General features: G+C 37.4%; 2 protein-coding genes across 2 annotated transcripts; both read right to left on the bottom strand.

Annotated features, from left to right (window-relative positions):
• Positions 4,845-9,638, bottom strand: LOC18769482 (pyrroline-5-carboxylate reductase). Its single transcript, XM_007202367.2, has 7 exons — positions 9,196-9,638; positions 9,055-9,103; positions 8,741-8,832; positions 6,733-6,805; positions 5,966-6,086; positions 5,628-5,733; positions 4,845-5,247 (listed from the first exon to the last, which is right to left on the bottom strand). Exons 1-7 carry the CDS (start codon positions 9,391-9,393, stop codon positions 5,056-5,058), a joined length of 831 nt encoding a protein of 276 aa, XP_007202429.1. The 5' UTR covers positions 9,394-9,638; the 3' UTR covers positions 4,845-5,055.
• LOC18770525 (pyrroline-5-carboxylate reductase) lies at positions 10,301-15,289 on the bottom strand. Its single transcript, XM_007202354.2, has 7 exons — positions 14,594-15,289; positions 13,798-13,846; positions 13,529-13,620; positions 12,499-12,571; positions 12,153-12,273; positions 11,633-11,738; positions 10,301-10,861 (listed from the first exon to the last, which is right to left on the bottom strand). Exons 1-7 carry the CDS (start codon positions 14,816-14,818, stop codon positions 10,676-10,678), a joined length of 852 nt encoding a protein of 283 aa, XP_007202416.1. The 5' UTR covers positions 14,819-15,289; the 3' UTR covers positions 10,301-10,675.

The following is a 17,041-nucleotide window of genomic DNA, read 5'->3' as shown; positions in this document are numbered from 1 at the left end:
TTTTGTCAACCTTCTAGGGGTAGAGTTTTTAGATGGTGAAGAAAGGTTGGACTAATCTCTTTTTAGTGGATAAGAAAGCCCCAAATATTTCTGTCTTATGGCCCCTTTTCTGAAAAAGAGATGGGCTGGGTATGCTGGAAATCGGCCCAATCTTAAAAGACTCTGATGGCTGCCCATTATTTTGACATGGTGCTTTTTGATTTGGCCTCTTGATTCCAATTTTGAACAAAAAGCCCAAATTGCTTGGATCCTGGGTTTTGTCTTCCTGGGCTTCCATCGCTGGGCTAGGCGTGCATATTTTGGCCCAAACAGGTTTAATCATTTTTTCACAAATATAGTATCAAAGAGTCTGCCAATTCTCATATTATTATCATCATCAAAGATCTTCAAGTCATGATGTAGTTGTATGATGAGCAAGGAACTTCAGGTCCTAATCTCTAGTAAAAACTCATTATAATAAACTTGTAAAATAAATTCACAATATAAATTGTTTGTTGTATGGACAGCACCATACTTTAAATAAAAATAAATGTGCGATAAAATAAATGTGCTTGTATGGGCACTAATCATGCTCCATACTTTAAATAAAAAGTAAATATTGTGTAAGGGCATTAAACTCGCATCATACTATAAATAAAGTAAATATTGTTGTATGTGTAATAAACCTACACCATACTTGTAAATAAGAGTAAATGTAGGGATAAAACCGTCACCTAATATATATATATATATATATAGGGAGCTTCCATTGTTTGAGAAACCCCCTTGTAGGTCCCCACTCCACATTATATTCCACTAGTCCAAGCCGTCTAGTTTTTAGATAATCATTCAAAGATCATCTCTACAAAAAATTACTTGAATTCAATATCATTTGACTACTCAATTGAGTTCTTGAAATTTTAGTACTTTCTTGAAGTACCGTGTTCATTGATTTTATATGACACAATTGGATGTCGAATCGGTTTCCGATTTGTATAAATTTTTGTAAGAATGATCTATGAATATAGACTTAAAAAATAGACGATTTGGATTGTTGAAAAAAAATTTGAAAAGTATACCCTAAAGGGTGTCCCTCAAATAAAATTATTTGAGAAATCTCTCAATATAAGGGGAATATTTATATACATGAACTTTATAACATATTATATTATATTATATTATACCAAAACCAAATCAACTTTCCATATTAATATTATATACATTATACTCGTAAATGAAAAGAAAAGAAAGTAAGAGTGAGGGGAGACTACGCGCACTTGGCCAGAACTGAACAAAGGCATATATACTCGTAAATGAAAGCAGTTTATCCTATCAGGTACCATACTCGTTGATCTCCAGCCTCATTGAAAAGATATGCAGCCTAATAGAACATGATGAGTCATGTAATACACATCTGTTGTAAATGAATTACTCGTATGGCTTGTGCATGTGCTCTAGTCTTCATTAGTTTCTGCTGCTTTTCTTCTTCCTTTTTCAAGTCTAAGGTGTACCAGAATCGACGAGAAGCATTCAGCACAACTGCCGCTTGCTAGAATTAATGAAACAAAAATTGGTTTAGCCAAAGCCTTGATCAGAAAACAAGAACAGAAATTCTTCCACTAACGACAATAACCACGCAAACCAATAGAAAATTTCAAATATGAGTTAAAAGATACAGGCACCCCAGGTAGTACAAGTAGACTGAACCACCAAGCCTGACCTATATTCATGGAGAAATCTACCATAACATAGTGCCATGCGCATCTTCCTATATTGCAATGGATCCAGTGAGTGCGTTGCGTTGCTTTGGTTCGTCTTTGATTTTGGAACCACTTGCCACATATTGAAAACCATAAAAAACCTAATATTCAAATCCTGCACACTTCTAACCAAACAACTCCTGTTTTCCTCACAAGGACAAAGACCGTATCAGATATTCAAATTTCGTACGTTTTTAAATGTGGCCTTCTTTAGTAAATGACTACGAAATGATGTGCTCATCTGATGCTTCACAAAATACATATAGAAGTGGGGCCTCAGATGTTTAAGAGGGATTGTTTAACACATAATTGCTTAAGAAGTTTAGATAATACAAATGGTTTTGTTGAAAATTTGAATATGATGATGATAGTACACATCTTGATGATAAGCATAAATTAAACTAAGATTATAACATTCTTAATTGGTTAGGTCGGCTTTCATTTGTGTGTGTGTGTGTGTGTGTGTTTTGGTTTAAATTTTTAATTAAAGATATATAGATATTAAAAAGTGACGGAAGAGTGAAGAAAAATATTATAGAAGCAAAGAAGGGAGAAAATATATATGGAAATAATTCATAAAGTAAAAAAAGAACTAATAAAAACCAAAAATTTAGGAGTTGTTTGACTTCTTAATCTTGTTTTGTGAGAACTGAGTGCTATCAGAGCTCCAATGAAAGCAAGCATGGCCCAGGGGCAACTGAAATGATCTTCAAAGAATTGAGCGAACCATTTCTTCCACTTGGTTTTGTAGTGTTACTCTAATTGGCACTGACAATGTTGTGTATAGAATGGGTAGACGCCAAATCAGGGCCTATCTCATGAAAGAGGTCAGCGAGGGCTTCATCACTCCCACGCAAGTTGCAAAATATGCGGGCAGACTGTAGCTGCTTAGCATCGTCGGGATGAGCAACGACTGAACTGGGGAAGCCGAAGAAAAAGGTGACCACAAAATCATTTAGGAAATCAGGACACATTTCGTAGGCTATCAAATTCAAGAACAAAGACATCGCGTCTTCGTTTATGGGAGGAAGACTAAGAAATCCTGCAAACCATAGAGACTTGAATGTATGTGTCCCTCAACTCAAGGAGCTACCCTTGCCACGCCCGAAATGGGTCCTGGCTGCCTTAAGCTCCTGGGCATTGTGGTACAATGGGAAACGATCCTCAGTGCTAATCCACTTCTCCATGTGAGTAAGTGCTGGACCTAGCAGTCTTTTCCGAAGAAGATCAGGAAGATGAGCGGGCTGTGGCTCTTCTCCCATGTTGATTGGTCGACCTTCACGTTGTTGAAACCCCCTTTTGTACTCATCCGGTGGCTCTTCTGCTGCAGTAATCTGCCACAGAGCAAACCTCTCCATTGCACTCAACTCCTCTTATTTTTCGCTTGAGCTCATCAACATCCAGAGGACTTGATATGGGAGTTGGTTCTCTGGCAGGAACAAGTCCTGCTCTGCGAAGGCCTCTTGGTCTCTCTTCATCCCATACTCTTCCAAGCAATGACGTTTATATATAAATTGCAAAGTTGAACATCCATCTATGAACAATATCTAGGCGAGTGTTGCCTCATCATCATCATAGCACTTTGTTGTTTCCATATCGTAGCAGTCCTTTATAAGCTTGATGCAGTCCTTAATTTTCTTGTACAAATCTTCATCTTTCTGGCCGCTATCATGGATAAAGTCTGCTGCCAATATGTATTTGAGTTCATCTGCTTCTTTGTACTTGCATTGATTGATAGGGGCTGTTGGCGCTCAAAATGGCCCGGCCAATATTGAGTCCAACTTAGTGATGAGGTATGTGGAGTCTTCAGCAGGGAAGAGGGCTAAGGGCCTTGGTGAAATAGGCTGGTAGGGGACCTGTAGAAGACAAAATGGGAGAAGCAACCGTTAAGCTTCAGACACCGGTGTGGTGCCGGCCGAAGGCTCTCCGATGCTTAAGTCAGCTATAAATGGTAGCTTTGGCAGAGTAACAGTAAAAGTGAGAAAATAGTTACCCCTGTTACTTGGATACTATTCCCTATTTATAAGGAGGTGAAAGTAGGAGGTTTGCACAAAGTTTCAATGTAGGACTTTGTGCAAGTCGTCGTAGTGGCGACACGTGTCCTGGAGATTAGGTTTGGCACTTGGGAGCTTTGGCAGGTGTCTGGCACCTCGGAAGTGTGTCTTCCTTCGGCAGGGAAGAAGGCGTGGCTGCCTTGGTGCTAGTCGCTTTGGTGCTGGATATGCTCGGTTCACTATGGTGTAAATAGGGGTCATTGCCACTACCCTTGGCTCAAAGTACTTCTCTGAATTTCTGTGACTTCGGAGAATTCTGGGAACACTTTGGATCTTTGGTATTAAGCTTCTAGCTGATGTATAGGATCAGGCATTTTAATGCTCTGCTAATTGGAAGCAAATTTATTCTGAATTTGTCTTCCTTTTGCGCTATGTATTTTCTAAGTGCCTGCTTTAGCGCATTGGAAGAGACGCATCTTATCAACTCGTATACCAAATCCTTTATTGGACAATCTCATCTTCATTTTAAAAGATGGGTTATGCATAGACCACTGAGAACTCTTCCTCCAAAGAGTGTGGTTCGAAAGTCTGTTTCCAGGCACTCCTCTCCTTCTCGTCATAGCGAGAAGAGGTTGAAAGAAAAGCGGACATATTTCGAAGGAGAATATTCCTCAATGCAGAGTTAGTCTACACCTGCTGCTATTGTTATATATTCATTGCCACAAATCAAAAGATTCCATACCAATTAGGCAAAAAATATAGTTTTGTTCAGATTCTTATGAACAAACTAAGTGAATAAGTCTACAAGAAGTAGCTTACAATCTCATGCTATTTTTGTGTGCTCTTATATACATTCAATCTTTTCTGTTGAAAAACAAGAGTCAAGTAATATTTAAGTGAAGCTTTGATGCGGGGGCAACAAAAGATGGCTCTACATATGGGCGGGGGCAACATGGAGACAGGAGGAAAGTTCATTGGGTCAGTTGAATTTTGAGTAAAAGCTGCCAATCATATCTTCTGATTTGTGTTCTTTACCATTAAAAGCATTTCATGAGGAGCTTCCGTTGACAGCATTGGGCTTGGAATTGCACCAATGTTTTGTTAACGAACATAAAATCAAGAAATTTTTATTATTATTATTGCTAGCTAAGCTTATTCTACCTGTAGTCCAATCTTGAAAACAGTATTTCAATCAAACTCTAATTCAGCATATTGTAGCAAGGGACAATATATAAGAATCTATAAGATTCTCTGGAAATGAATTCTATCCCCTGAGCTATGAAAAGGAAGGGCCATAAGTTCATCTGATATAAAAATATCACTCACTGGCTCTGCGAAAATTCTCGGCTGCGTCTGGCAGCAGCGAGGACTGCATTCATCAATATTCCACGAAACCCGCCCTTCTCCAGCTCATGAATGCCAGCAATAGTAGTTCCAGCAGGTGATGTTACATCATCCTTTAGCTGACCTGGATGCTTCCCAGTACTAGTAACCATAGATGCTGCTCCTAATACCTGCAAAGGGATGCAAAGAATTGGCTATCCTCACAATGCGGAATTGAAGAAAAAATAAACCAAAGTGACGACACATTATGAACAGCCAGCAAATACAATATGAACTCTTGATGTTGAAAAGAAAGGGATTTTTTAAAATGTGTTTCGGATGTTCAAGCCACCAAAATCAATCCAAAGGCAGTTGAGAGTTGGAAACTATTTCAGTTCTTTAAATACTTTTTCTTGTTGGTGAAGGTTTAATTTTAAAAGTAAAGGGATTATCTAGACCTACGTTGTTACAAATTGTGACAAATAGACACAAATACACGATGGTGTGATGATGTGATGATGTCACATGACTGGTTGAGTACTAAAACACCATGCAATATAAGCAGACTTACAGTTTGAGATGCTAGACCCAGTGCAAGTTCTCGAGGTAGACCTGCAGCAACTCCTCCATCTGCCAAAGCCTCTATCGCCAAATATATATATGCAGGACCACTGCCACTGTATGTTTATAAAAGGTATCAATAAAACCAGAATCTATGACTTTATATCTAAAATTATTACAATTATTGGGATGAAAATGCATGATTAACAAACCTAGGAACCTCTTTGGAAGATACACTAAGAGTATATTTGAAAGAAAGATCTCTGATTGCAACAAGAGATAAGTAAAAGATATTCTGCAGTGGAGAATGAACAGCATCATTTTTTATTGCGACACAAAGTCACATACCTAACGCCAGTAACTGCATCAAACAATTTTTCATCAGCTTTCCACGTCTTTCCTACTGATCCAAATAATTTAGCTATTAGGTCTCCATCTTGTTCTGTTGCACCTACTCCCAAGCTCATAACTGTGTGACCAGAGGATTAGAGGCATGACCAATTTCATTCTACTCATACAAATTTGGCGTACCAAATTAAAAGCAATATGAAAAATGAACAAAGAAAAATGCAAATACGCGAGAGGAAAACTTGAAGAGTTAAAAGGTATGTAAGACCAACATGTCAATCAATCCAATGCACTACCACAAACAGCATTTTGCAAGTCTTGTAACAACTGTAACATGTCATACTAGCATGATCTAGGGTAGCCAGCTGTCATATTCCCAACTTTTATGCAAACTATTATGGAAAAAAAAAAAAAAAAACAGTACTTTTGTGTAATACGCCAAATGCTGCTAGTTACTATTTCTATAGGCAGCAGAAGTATAACATGAAGTTTAGTAAATATTGCTTTAAAAATGGCTTCATAAAAGAATATTAGTTTTAAAAATCCTCCAAACCTATTAGTTTACTTTTTTAACTGAAAATTTGCATGGAGCACCTCATTGTAAGTTCGTACCAAAAATATTCACTTAAGCAAATAACAATTTGGTTCACAATGCAAAAAACAGTGCCAAGCCAGTTTGCAGATACGTTAAAAATAATAGTATACCTGACATTATTTGTTTTTATTCTAAGTCAAGGAATAAACCACTGACAGGATAACAGAAGTACCTGATGCTGCCTCACCAACAGCAGAAGGAGTGTTTGGCATTACCCTAATAAATCGGCTGTTACCAGCCCACTCCTAAGGTAGATAAAACGATTCCGTTAATAGATTAAACGAAAAAAAACTGAAGGTGCCTCAACCTTTTATTTTCAATAACATTAAGAACTCAAAAGTTATACATTAAAGTTTAAAATAGAACTACATGCATGAAAGACCAAAAAAAGAAAAAGAATATACTTGTACGGTGGTAGGAATCAAAGGACTTAGAGCATGGGGATCAACAAACAGGAAGAGATAGTGCGCACAAACTATAGAAGCTATCACACTTAATCTTATGATTAACGTATAGAATAATAAAATTATTTATGTTAAACAAATTTGATGCTAAAAAGTCATTTCCAGGATTAGGCTTCCCTGGTATTAAGAGCATGCAGTCCAGTAACTATAGTTATTATCAAGAGATGCTGGTCAAAACAAAGTATACTGTGTTCCGGCAATCATAAAACTAGTAACCCCAAATTACTGAAGCTGCCCAAGATTACTTTTCGAAAATAAAATGGTTAAGAAACTTAAATTTTTGTTACTATGTTGTCACAATTTTGAAGGGTGAGAACTGGCTAAATTTACCAATGGCTAAATGTAACTGTGGGTAAATAATTGACTTTGTGCAATGAGAAGACTGCATTGTCAACATCTCTCAAACTTCACTATCAGCACTATTATTGTCATGAACAGCATCGTATTCTTTCTGGTGGCTGGCACATTCATAAATGGGGATAATCATAATTAGACTGTTAACTACAGATATTGATTTGCAACACCCATTTTTCTTCATTTACACTAAAGGACCTTTCCAAAGTTACTGTCATATTTCCTTATAGACAGGAGAAACAAGGGGAGCACTACAAGTGACCAGACTCTGAAATTCAAGAATGAATGGTAAGGTGATAACATGCTATATTGCTCATTCAGTTCATCAAATTGTCTGTTCTGTTATTAACTTATTACTCCTTTCATCCTCTATATAGTGAACCAAACATTGGGAACTTCAAATTTCCCCAAAATAGTAAATATAATTCTACTTTTTTACAAAACTTGGTTAACAGTAACGTGTGCTTATTCATCAGACACTGCAAGGAAAACAAATGTGGAACAGAACAACAGATTTATTCATCTATTGCATTAGACAAAGAAAAGGGTGATGCTTGAGGCTGGAAAGAAATGCACTCTTTTATAATTGACTTTTACACAAGCAGAGCTGAAAGTTGGCTTGAATTTGAAAAAAGAATTTACACAGGTATATTAGACTGACGTTAGTTAAGCCCAGCCCTCTATCCTCCCTTTTACCTTCAGAAAAGTTAATTCCCTACTCTCTGTCTACTCCCTGTCATTCTTTAGAGAAAGGCAAAAGGGAAGTGAAAGATGAAAAAGAGTTGCTCACTGTGAAATGGTAAAGGAGTGGAACTAATTTTGTGGGAAGGGAAAGGGAGAGGCATGCAAATGTGGGTGGGCTAATGTGTAAAAAAAAAAATTATACATGTAATTTTCTTCTTTGAAAGCATATACAACCTGTTCACTCCAACTCTTACGTACATTTGCATTGCATATTATTTCCTGTTGTCTTTTTCTGTTTGTGTCCCATGGCTACATGAATCCTTTCTTTCTTATTAATAGTATTTCCATACAGATTCCTTAAAAAAAAAAAAAAAACATCTATGCAGTCCTTAAGAGTAGAGTTTGTTTATATATATAGCTTAGCACACGCCAATATAAACTTTTCGCTCCACTGTGTACAATACTTAAATCAATTAACGCATGTAATATGTTCAGAACATAACCTTTTCGTAGAAACTAAAAAGAACTCACTCAAAATGATAAACTGGAAGTTAGAGGTTCATGAAAAAAATACAGTGTTTTGGCCAATCCATATAGACTATAGTCAATTTAGATAGTTGACCAAAAAAACAAATAGTCAATTTAGATAAAAAGCAAGAAGAGTTGTAACTGAGAGACCTGCAGATCTTTCAATTTGACTCCAGCAGCAATTGAAACTAGCAGCTTCTTTTTGGAAAGCAGTGGCCTCAACTGCAAAACTACATCTTTAACTGCACAAATGCAAAGGCACAACCACATCATTATCTGGTAAACATCCACAAAATCACCACCTAAAAATTCATTCCCATATCACTAAAATCAAGATACATTTCAATCATACAAGAAGCAAGAGCAAATCATAAATAAATAATTTTTTTTTACTTTTAAAAACCAATTATATTATAAATACAATATCCTTGAGAAATTGAGAGATAATGGAATAGTGTAAATACCAACTTGAGGTTTGACAGAGAAAATGACGATATCACTATCTTCCACCACCTGTAATCACCATAGAAGAAATGCAACTCAAATTTTTCACCGCAAAAGATACAGACAGATACACAAAGAAGAAAAGGGAGAGAGGGCCAAACGTCGTCGTTTTTGTGGAGGAGCTCGACGCCGAAGGACTCGAAGGCTTGGCGTCGAATGGGGTTAGCGTGGAACGTAGAGATACGATTTGGAGGCAGAACGCCCGATCGGACGATCCCTCTGGCGATGCTCTCCGCCATTTTACCTGCTCCGATGAACCCTAGCTTGAACGTGTCTGTGGGGATGGGTAACGCCTCCATGACCAAATGCGACGTCGTATCAGAGTCAGATTCAGTTTGTTTTTGTTTTCTTAAAGTGACGCAGAAACAGAAGGGAGGGAGGAGTAGTAGTCTCAGTCAGCAGCGAGGCAGTGCCGCTTTTATCATGACTGGTTCGTTTGAATAAAATTCGGGTCATCTAACCCGAACAAAGGAATTGATGGGTCGGGTTGGCTTGAGTGAAACGTGTCAGACTAGGACAAGCTTTGCATCCCTCTGATTTGAGATCAATAACAATTTGGTGCATAACTTATTAAATTTTATAAAAATAATTATAAAGTCATGAATCCTTACATCATCGGTCCCTTTCATGAGTTTCATCATGACAATTTTTTTGGTCAAAATAACATTTGTATTTTTTGACGTAGCACTTGATGAACCCATCTTTCTTTTACATAAACACTAAACCAATGTCATGTTGATTAACAGATGTCATGAGAAAACAAATAATTTAAAAGAAAACCCTAATGTTGTAAGTGTCCCTTTACAAAATAGTGGTGATTTGTGAGTTAGAACGACGCTGAAATTAAATGGTGTAACAGTTTGTAACTTTGAAATTGTTTCTAATATACAAAGACTATATACTCAAAGACTCAATTGCCTCAATTAAATTTTTTAATAATTTTAATAAGGCTCCAGTTTATGATTAACATAATCACTATTCATTGGTTAACGTTAAAATAATAATATACACTAATTATTGATCCATATCTGAACAGTTTGAGATATGGAACCAACAAACTTTCAAGCCTAAAAATATCCTATACCCAAATTTGGCCACATGTACTCCAAGATATACGTAACATAATCTGTTCCAGCCACAAACAAGATTGCGTGCCTAACAAAATCTGTTCCAGCCAGCCACACACAAGTACGTGTTGAGAACATAGAAGTCCCAAATTAAGTATTCGAAGCCTTGACTCACAATATATAAAATTTATGATTCATTGTCACCGTTTTGAGATCAATAGTCTAATTTTACCATGATATCAGAGCAGAAGATCGAGAGTTATTTTAGTAAAATTTACACTGAGAGAATTGACTTTACTCATGTAGAAACCGTTTATTTTACAGAGCAGTCCAACGTACGTTCATACACTGGAAGTAGAATCCGCTTCAACACAATGCAGAAGAATCATACCATGAGCAACATGGTACAAATTGGCTGGCATGGCCAGTCTCCTGCATTCGGAGTAACTTTCTGATGTCGTCGTCATAAGCATAACCAACCCTACTAGGGGTAATTTATGCATGGAAAGCCAAGTCATTGGCCCATCTCATGGCTACGCTTGGTAGTAGCAACAACCGCATTCATCATGCTCGCGCGAAAAGCACCCTTCTCAAGCTCATGAATCCCAGCAATGGTGGTTCCTCCTGGTGAAGCAACTTGGTCTTTCAGCTGACCTGGGTGTTTTCCTGTTTTCATTACCATGGCAGCTGCTCCATAGAACTTCAGCAGAACAAGAGAGACAGAAGGGAAAAGATATAAATCAGAGGCCTAGAATTGTTCATAACATGAGGACCAGGTTCCTAAAGAATATAATTGCCAGGCAAAAGCATGGCATATCATGAGCCTGCGTGAGGTTATTGATCTATAGAGCAAGAAGAAACTTGGAGGAGCATTCTTGATAAAATGGAGGCATGGAAAGAATCACCGAAAAGAATTTCAGACCACAAATGCACCAGCATACCCATTCACCCACAATATACAGAGTCCATTTTAAAATTCATGAGTAGAATCATTATGCTGTTCTATAAGAACATCTTATATTCCGTTGAAATTATGATCATCCAAAATGTTTCGAAACACTATCTCAAAGTTCAATCAACTTCATTTCTTAAAAAATGATGTTCTGATCACTCAGATATTTGTGCATCTAAGCCTATCAAATGCCTGCATTATTAACTCAAGAAAAAGAAGCTGGACGTGGCTGAAGAATGAAACAGAAGCTATTCTTTGCTAAAAGTCACTTTCTAAATAGACCGTGAAAAATCCGTACGTTTGTATAACCTCTCACTAGAATGTGTGTTCTGTGAATCCAAAGTAGAAGTCTGAGCTTTTTAGCAATCTCATTTAAGGCCTTGAATTGTTTTCAGAAGCATATATCAAGAACCCAGCACAAATCTTGGGGAAAGATAATGGAGTGTCTAGATACATATAACGTTATAGTTATAATACACACCACTAGATTCTTAAGTATACATAACAGTTTCCACTTACAGCTTGAGCAGCAAGACTCAAAGCAATTTCTCGTGGTAAGCCTGCGGCTACACCTCCATCAGACATAGCTTCTATTGCTATATATACAAATGCCGTACCAGCACCTCTGCAAAATTATATCAAACACAAAGCCACTAACTATGGTGAATAGCTACTGATGTATTTTTCTTTTTTGAAAATTGAAAGAGAAGCGTACGCGAGATGACATGTCTATGGTGTCTAGTACTCCATAAAGTGCCCATAGAAAAAAACAGAAGGAGCTTGTCAAATGTCCCTCTAAATATTTGTTGACAGATGAACATATGTGCACACAGAATGATGTGTAAGTGCAAAAGCAGGTGCATTTCCAAACTCTAATGATATACATAAGCAGTAACCAGATACTTCCTAGTTTACAAGTGTGATTATGTTTTATCTTTTGATTTAGAAAACAGGAATGATACGCAGCAGCAACAATATGCTACCCAGTTTACATGAGTGATTATGTTTATCTTTGATGATAGCAAAGACATGTACATACCCGACAGCAGCAGCAGCATCAGACAATTTCTCATCCATTTTCCACACCTTGCCAACAGCTCCAAATAGATCTGCTATTAGCTCTCCGTCGTTTTCTGTTGCAGCTTCTCCCAAGTGCATAACTGTTTAATTTAAGTACATTAGTTCTCCATCGTTGTCAAACATAGGATTGGACTAGCTATCCTCTCCAATGAAATGTAATCCAGTGCAATCCAATCCTACCACATAATCCAGTTAATCACAGTCCCCAACATGGCCAAACGGCAGTGAAGTTAAATAATTTAGATGAAGAAAGCATTTCTTTCAGTATAACACAAAAAATGTGAGAACAAGGAATTAGTTGTTACCTGTAGCTGCCTCACCAATGATAGAAGTAGTAGTAGGGATTACTCTAACAAATCTACCATGACCGACCCATTCCTGGATAGAAGCTTTGAACAAATAAGTATTAAAAATATGAAAGTTCAGGAACTTTACTGTAAATTAATAATCTTTGAAAACTTTTTCAAGCATATCACAGTAACGCTACCAACAGATAGCTCAAGGACACAGAGGAAACAGTAGAAATGTTTGCATTGAAGTATCGTTTTTTTCTGGTAATGGATAGAACATAAGAAAATTTGTAAGCAATCATGATTCTATCTAATTTGGCTTACTTTTCCATCTATGATGACCACCGCTTTTACTCACTAGATATTTGATTCATCCTTACCTTAGTAAACATAAACCAAAATGACACTTCAACACGAACATAATAGATTTGATAACTGAGGTATTTTTGGAATTGGTCAAGGAAACAGGACTTTCGAATTGTAACAGTACCAGTTCAAAAGAATAAATTGTAATAGTGAACAGATAACTGAAATCTTCCAGAGAGTATTCATGAACGACCTAATGAATAATGTTGAGCGTCTGCATAACTCCATAATAATGAATAATGTTTACTATCAAAGTGAAAATCAGCCTGTATCGAATGAAAAACAACTCTTAACCTTCATATCATAGATAAAATGCATATGTTTTCCAATATTAAGTTGCTGGAAGATATTCCATAAAACCTGTATAGCAATTGGCAAAGTAGACAGACCACATTGTGATTGATGATAACATCTACACAGAGTCAACTGGGAAGATGAATTTTAACCGGACCAGAATTGTCTAAATATCGCAATATGCTTTGAGCATGTCTTACAGTTGAGACTCAATGACCGGCTAAGAGTGAGAATCTAGACTCAGAGGACATGAACCTAAGAAATCATCATTTTGTTATGAATTGGTTGAGAAGTTCGGTCATCACCCGTTAACATTATTGAGATTCTATTATTAAGGACTTATGCAACAAGTCGTCAATTTCATATAGCAGTCATCTATACAAACCTGTAGAGCTTGCAATTTATGTCCCACAGCAAGTGACAGAAGAAGTTTATTTTGTGAAAGTAGTGGCCGTAAGTCCAAGATTACTTCCTTAACTGCATATCCAACAATCCAGTTTATGATTAAAAAGATAAAACTTAATAAGGATTATCAGTGATCAACAGAGCGTTAATAAAAATATGCATGTCAAATTATTTCACTAGAGTATGAGGCTAAGAGCATTATTTCATATTTACGGACAGGAAAAGAAAACCAAGCGAAAGAAGGCGTACGTATTTGAGGTTTCACTGCGAAAATGATTACATCACACTCTTCAACTACCTGTCCATGATGTTAATGGAAAAGATAAAGAGAAAGGAAAAGGGGAACTATAAGAGTAATATAATAACATGGAAGCAGTACAAAAACTAATTAAATCCAAGTTTGTTAATATATGAGTAAATAATTTGTTTTGTCCAGCAATTGAAGAATAGGGTACTTCTTGTCTCTTGCAGCAATGTAGGTGAACATGACTGGATTTAGTACATTGAAACTACATATTCGCCTTCTTTTCCTTTCCAGCAAACAAATATATAGCAATATCACATTAATGAAAAATACAAACATTTGCAAATATTTGGATGCATAATCTGTAAAACATATTCATATAGCGAAAATTGCCACACGAAACTATCTTCCTTTCCCGTTAGAGCTACTGTCTTGGTTTTTTTACAGTCCCTTTGTAATTGCTTTTCTGCAGTTCCCTTGTAATTGCTCTGGCTTTACAACCCATCTCCTAACTCTATTTGTTTTTCATTTGTGCCACATTCAGCAAATAACAACAAATAAAGGTTCAATTTTTATTGGGCAAATCAATGAATATATTGAAAATGAAAAAAACGAACCAGCTACAAAGAATGGGGCAGCCCCAAACAAACTCAGCAAGAGGGAGCACCAATTAACAACTAACACAAGAAACTGACAGCCTCACTGCCGTGGCCAGCTATCCATAATGGAAAAATGGCTTTATATATATGTTCCATGATATAAATGCATTGACTTTGACTATGACCATAAAGAGACATGTACCTGATGATTTTTCGGGAAAACCTTAATTCCCATGGATGTAAAATCCACCCTGCTTTCCGGGTTCCGGTGTGCCGTGAAAATTCTTGAAGCTGGTAGTATCCCCTGCTTGACCAATCCGGTTGCAACACTTGATGCCAAGTTACCAGCCCCAATGAACCCCAACTTGAAGGCTTCCTTGTCAATTGGGTTGACTTGTGCTAGTGGTGACACTCCCTCACCTGCCATTTGGTTGGCTCTGTACCCAAACTGAATGCTCCCTCAGCAGCACCTGATCAGAGTAGGAAAAAGAAAGAGGTTGCTGTAGTTGCAGGGAGGTGTAGGTGTTTTTTGATTCAGAAGAAAGACTTCGGTGTCTCTGTCACGGTTATGATAGGCAAGGCTTTCTACACAAGGAGACAAGGTTGGAAACTCAAGCCAAAAAGAAGACATCGTTGTGCACTTGTAATTGCGAGGGGCAATGATACTATATTGTGAATTATTTTATTATTTTGTTTGGCTTTTTTTTAAACAAATTTTTTTTTTGCGGTTTTGTCTTTTTAGCCAAAATATGTAATGAAGATTTCAAGGAAATCATTTCTTATAATCACCAAATGAAAGTAATATTTGGAAATAGGAAAATATTTTCAAGGGTAGTATTTAGAGGCAATGTTTAAGCCATCAACTGTTGTAGGATAGCTCACGTCAACAGTCACCACTAATGACAGAGCCATGCCAAGGCCTGTGGCCTTGGCTCCTCAAAAATTTAAAGTCATTCCCAATGAGGACTCTGAAATGGACTGCACCACCTTTGAGCTCTAATAAATAATAACTCTTTGAAAAACACCATCCCCAATGGTACAGATTTGAGTCTTTGGTTGCAGCCCTTGAAACTCGGTGAGGACCACATCTGGAAAAAGCTGCCAGCCCAACAAATTTTTGGGTCACTTGCCTTGCGACTCAACAGAGTCAGACTCGCCCATTTTGATAGTTGACTGACCATTTTTTTTTTTTTTAATCATTTGGCCAATTGCAACAAGCTTGTCTTATTGTTTGTTTTCTTTTTCTTTTTTTTTGTAAAGTTGACTTAGGGCCAATTTGGCGTTTGGTAAACTTTTTGTTAAAAGTGTTGTTGGTACTGATTCCCACATAATCAGAAAATTATTCCTACATAATTATCAAACCCAGTGCCTTTTTAAAACTGATTCATGCGTAATTAGAAAATGAAGGCACTTCATTAGCTGCTTTTCCTTTGTTGGGGTCTTTTTCCGTCGGAAGGCTCATCCGGGTTTGTTGATTCTTGGGCCGCCATAGAGTGGTGAATCAAGCCTTCGTTGCCGCTTTTTCTGAGTTAGCAAGAACTAGGCCCAAAGTATCCCGAGGGAGAAGCAAGTCTCAGGGGAGTACTTTGTTCTTCTTCTAGAGACTGCGTATTTTATGCGGATGTTTCCGGCAGCTTGACGAAGAGTTGAAGATGGTGCATTGATGTTACACAAACTTGGCATGAGAGTTTGCTTTGTGAGTTAAGGTACTACTAGACTTGGCATGAGAGGTTAGGTGTTTCAGATATGGGATGGAGCTTTTTTGAGAGAGAGAGAGAGAGAGAGAGAAAACATGGGTGGCTTGAGTAGAATTCCAGCAACTTGACGAAAGCTTTGTCAACCTCTTGAGTGGCTTGCCAGAAGAGAAAAAGAGAAGAAATTGAATAATAGAGCTTGAAATTGAAGGGTTCCAGAGGTGAGTGGTGATGCTTGCTCTCTCTGTATGTATTTATGGGAGGGAGATGAAGAATATGGAAGAACACGACTTGAGATTGAAGCTTCCAGCAATGAGTAAAGATGTTGCTTGCTCTAGATGAGTTGAAGATGACTTGCTGATATTGATCTGAGATTATATGAGCTTGGCATGAGAGCTTAGAGTGTGGGAGCTAAAGACCCACAAGTTTAGCAAATGAGAATGCTTGTGCTTGGGTTGGTGTTTGATATGCTTGAGTTTGGGTGTTGAGAATTTATTGTTTGAAGCTATGGCTATGGTGGTTTGATTGTTTGTCTGTGATGGTTGTTGGGATGCCTATAGCAATCAAAAGAATGGGGTTTCGAAGAGCATGGCTGAGGAAAGAAAAGCTTAAGATTTTGAAGGGTATGGTGTTTGCGACAATGATTCCAGAGAAATTTATGAGTTCTAGAGATGGGAGGATAAAAGGAAAAGCTTAAGGCTTGAAAGCTATGGTGTTTATAACTTGGAAGGGTATGAGAAGGAAAGAAAAGCTTGGAGTTATGGTTTGTGAGGCTTTATAGGGAAAATGGAGGATTTCAATGATAGGGAAATAGAAGAAATGGTTGTGATAGCTGAGGAATGGCTGGGATGGCCGCTGGAATGCTTGCAGCAGCTGAATGGAGGAAGGAAAGTGGTCTGGTGGTTGCTGAAGGGGGTTGATGGCTGCTAGGATGCTTGCAGCAGCCGAATAAGAGA

Source organism: Prunus persica, chromosome G7, assembly GCF_000346465.2.
Source record: "Prunus persica cultivar Lovell chromosome G7, Prunus_persica_NCBIv2, whole genome shotgun sequence".
In the NCBI taxonomy this organism is placed as follows: domain Eukaryota; kingdom Viridiplantae; phylum Streptophyta; class Magnoliopsida; order Rosales; family Rosaceae; genus Prunus; species Prunus persica.
The sequence above is the reverse complement of the archived record's forward strand: the minus strand, read 5'-3'. Positions and strand labels throughout refer to the sequence as shown.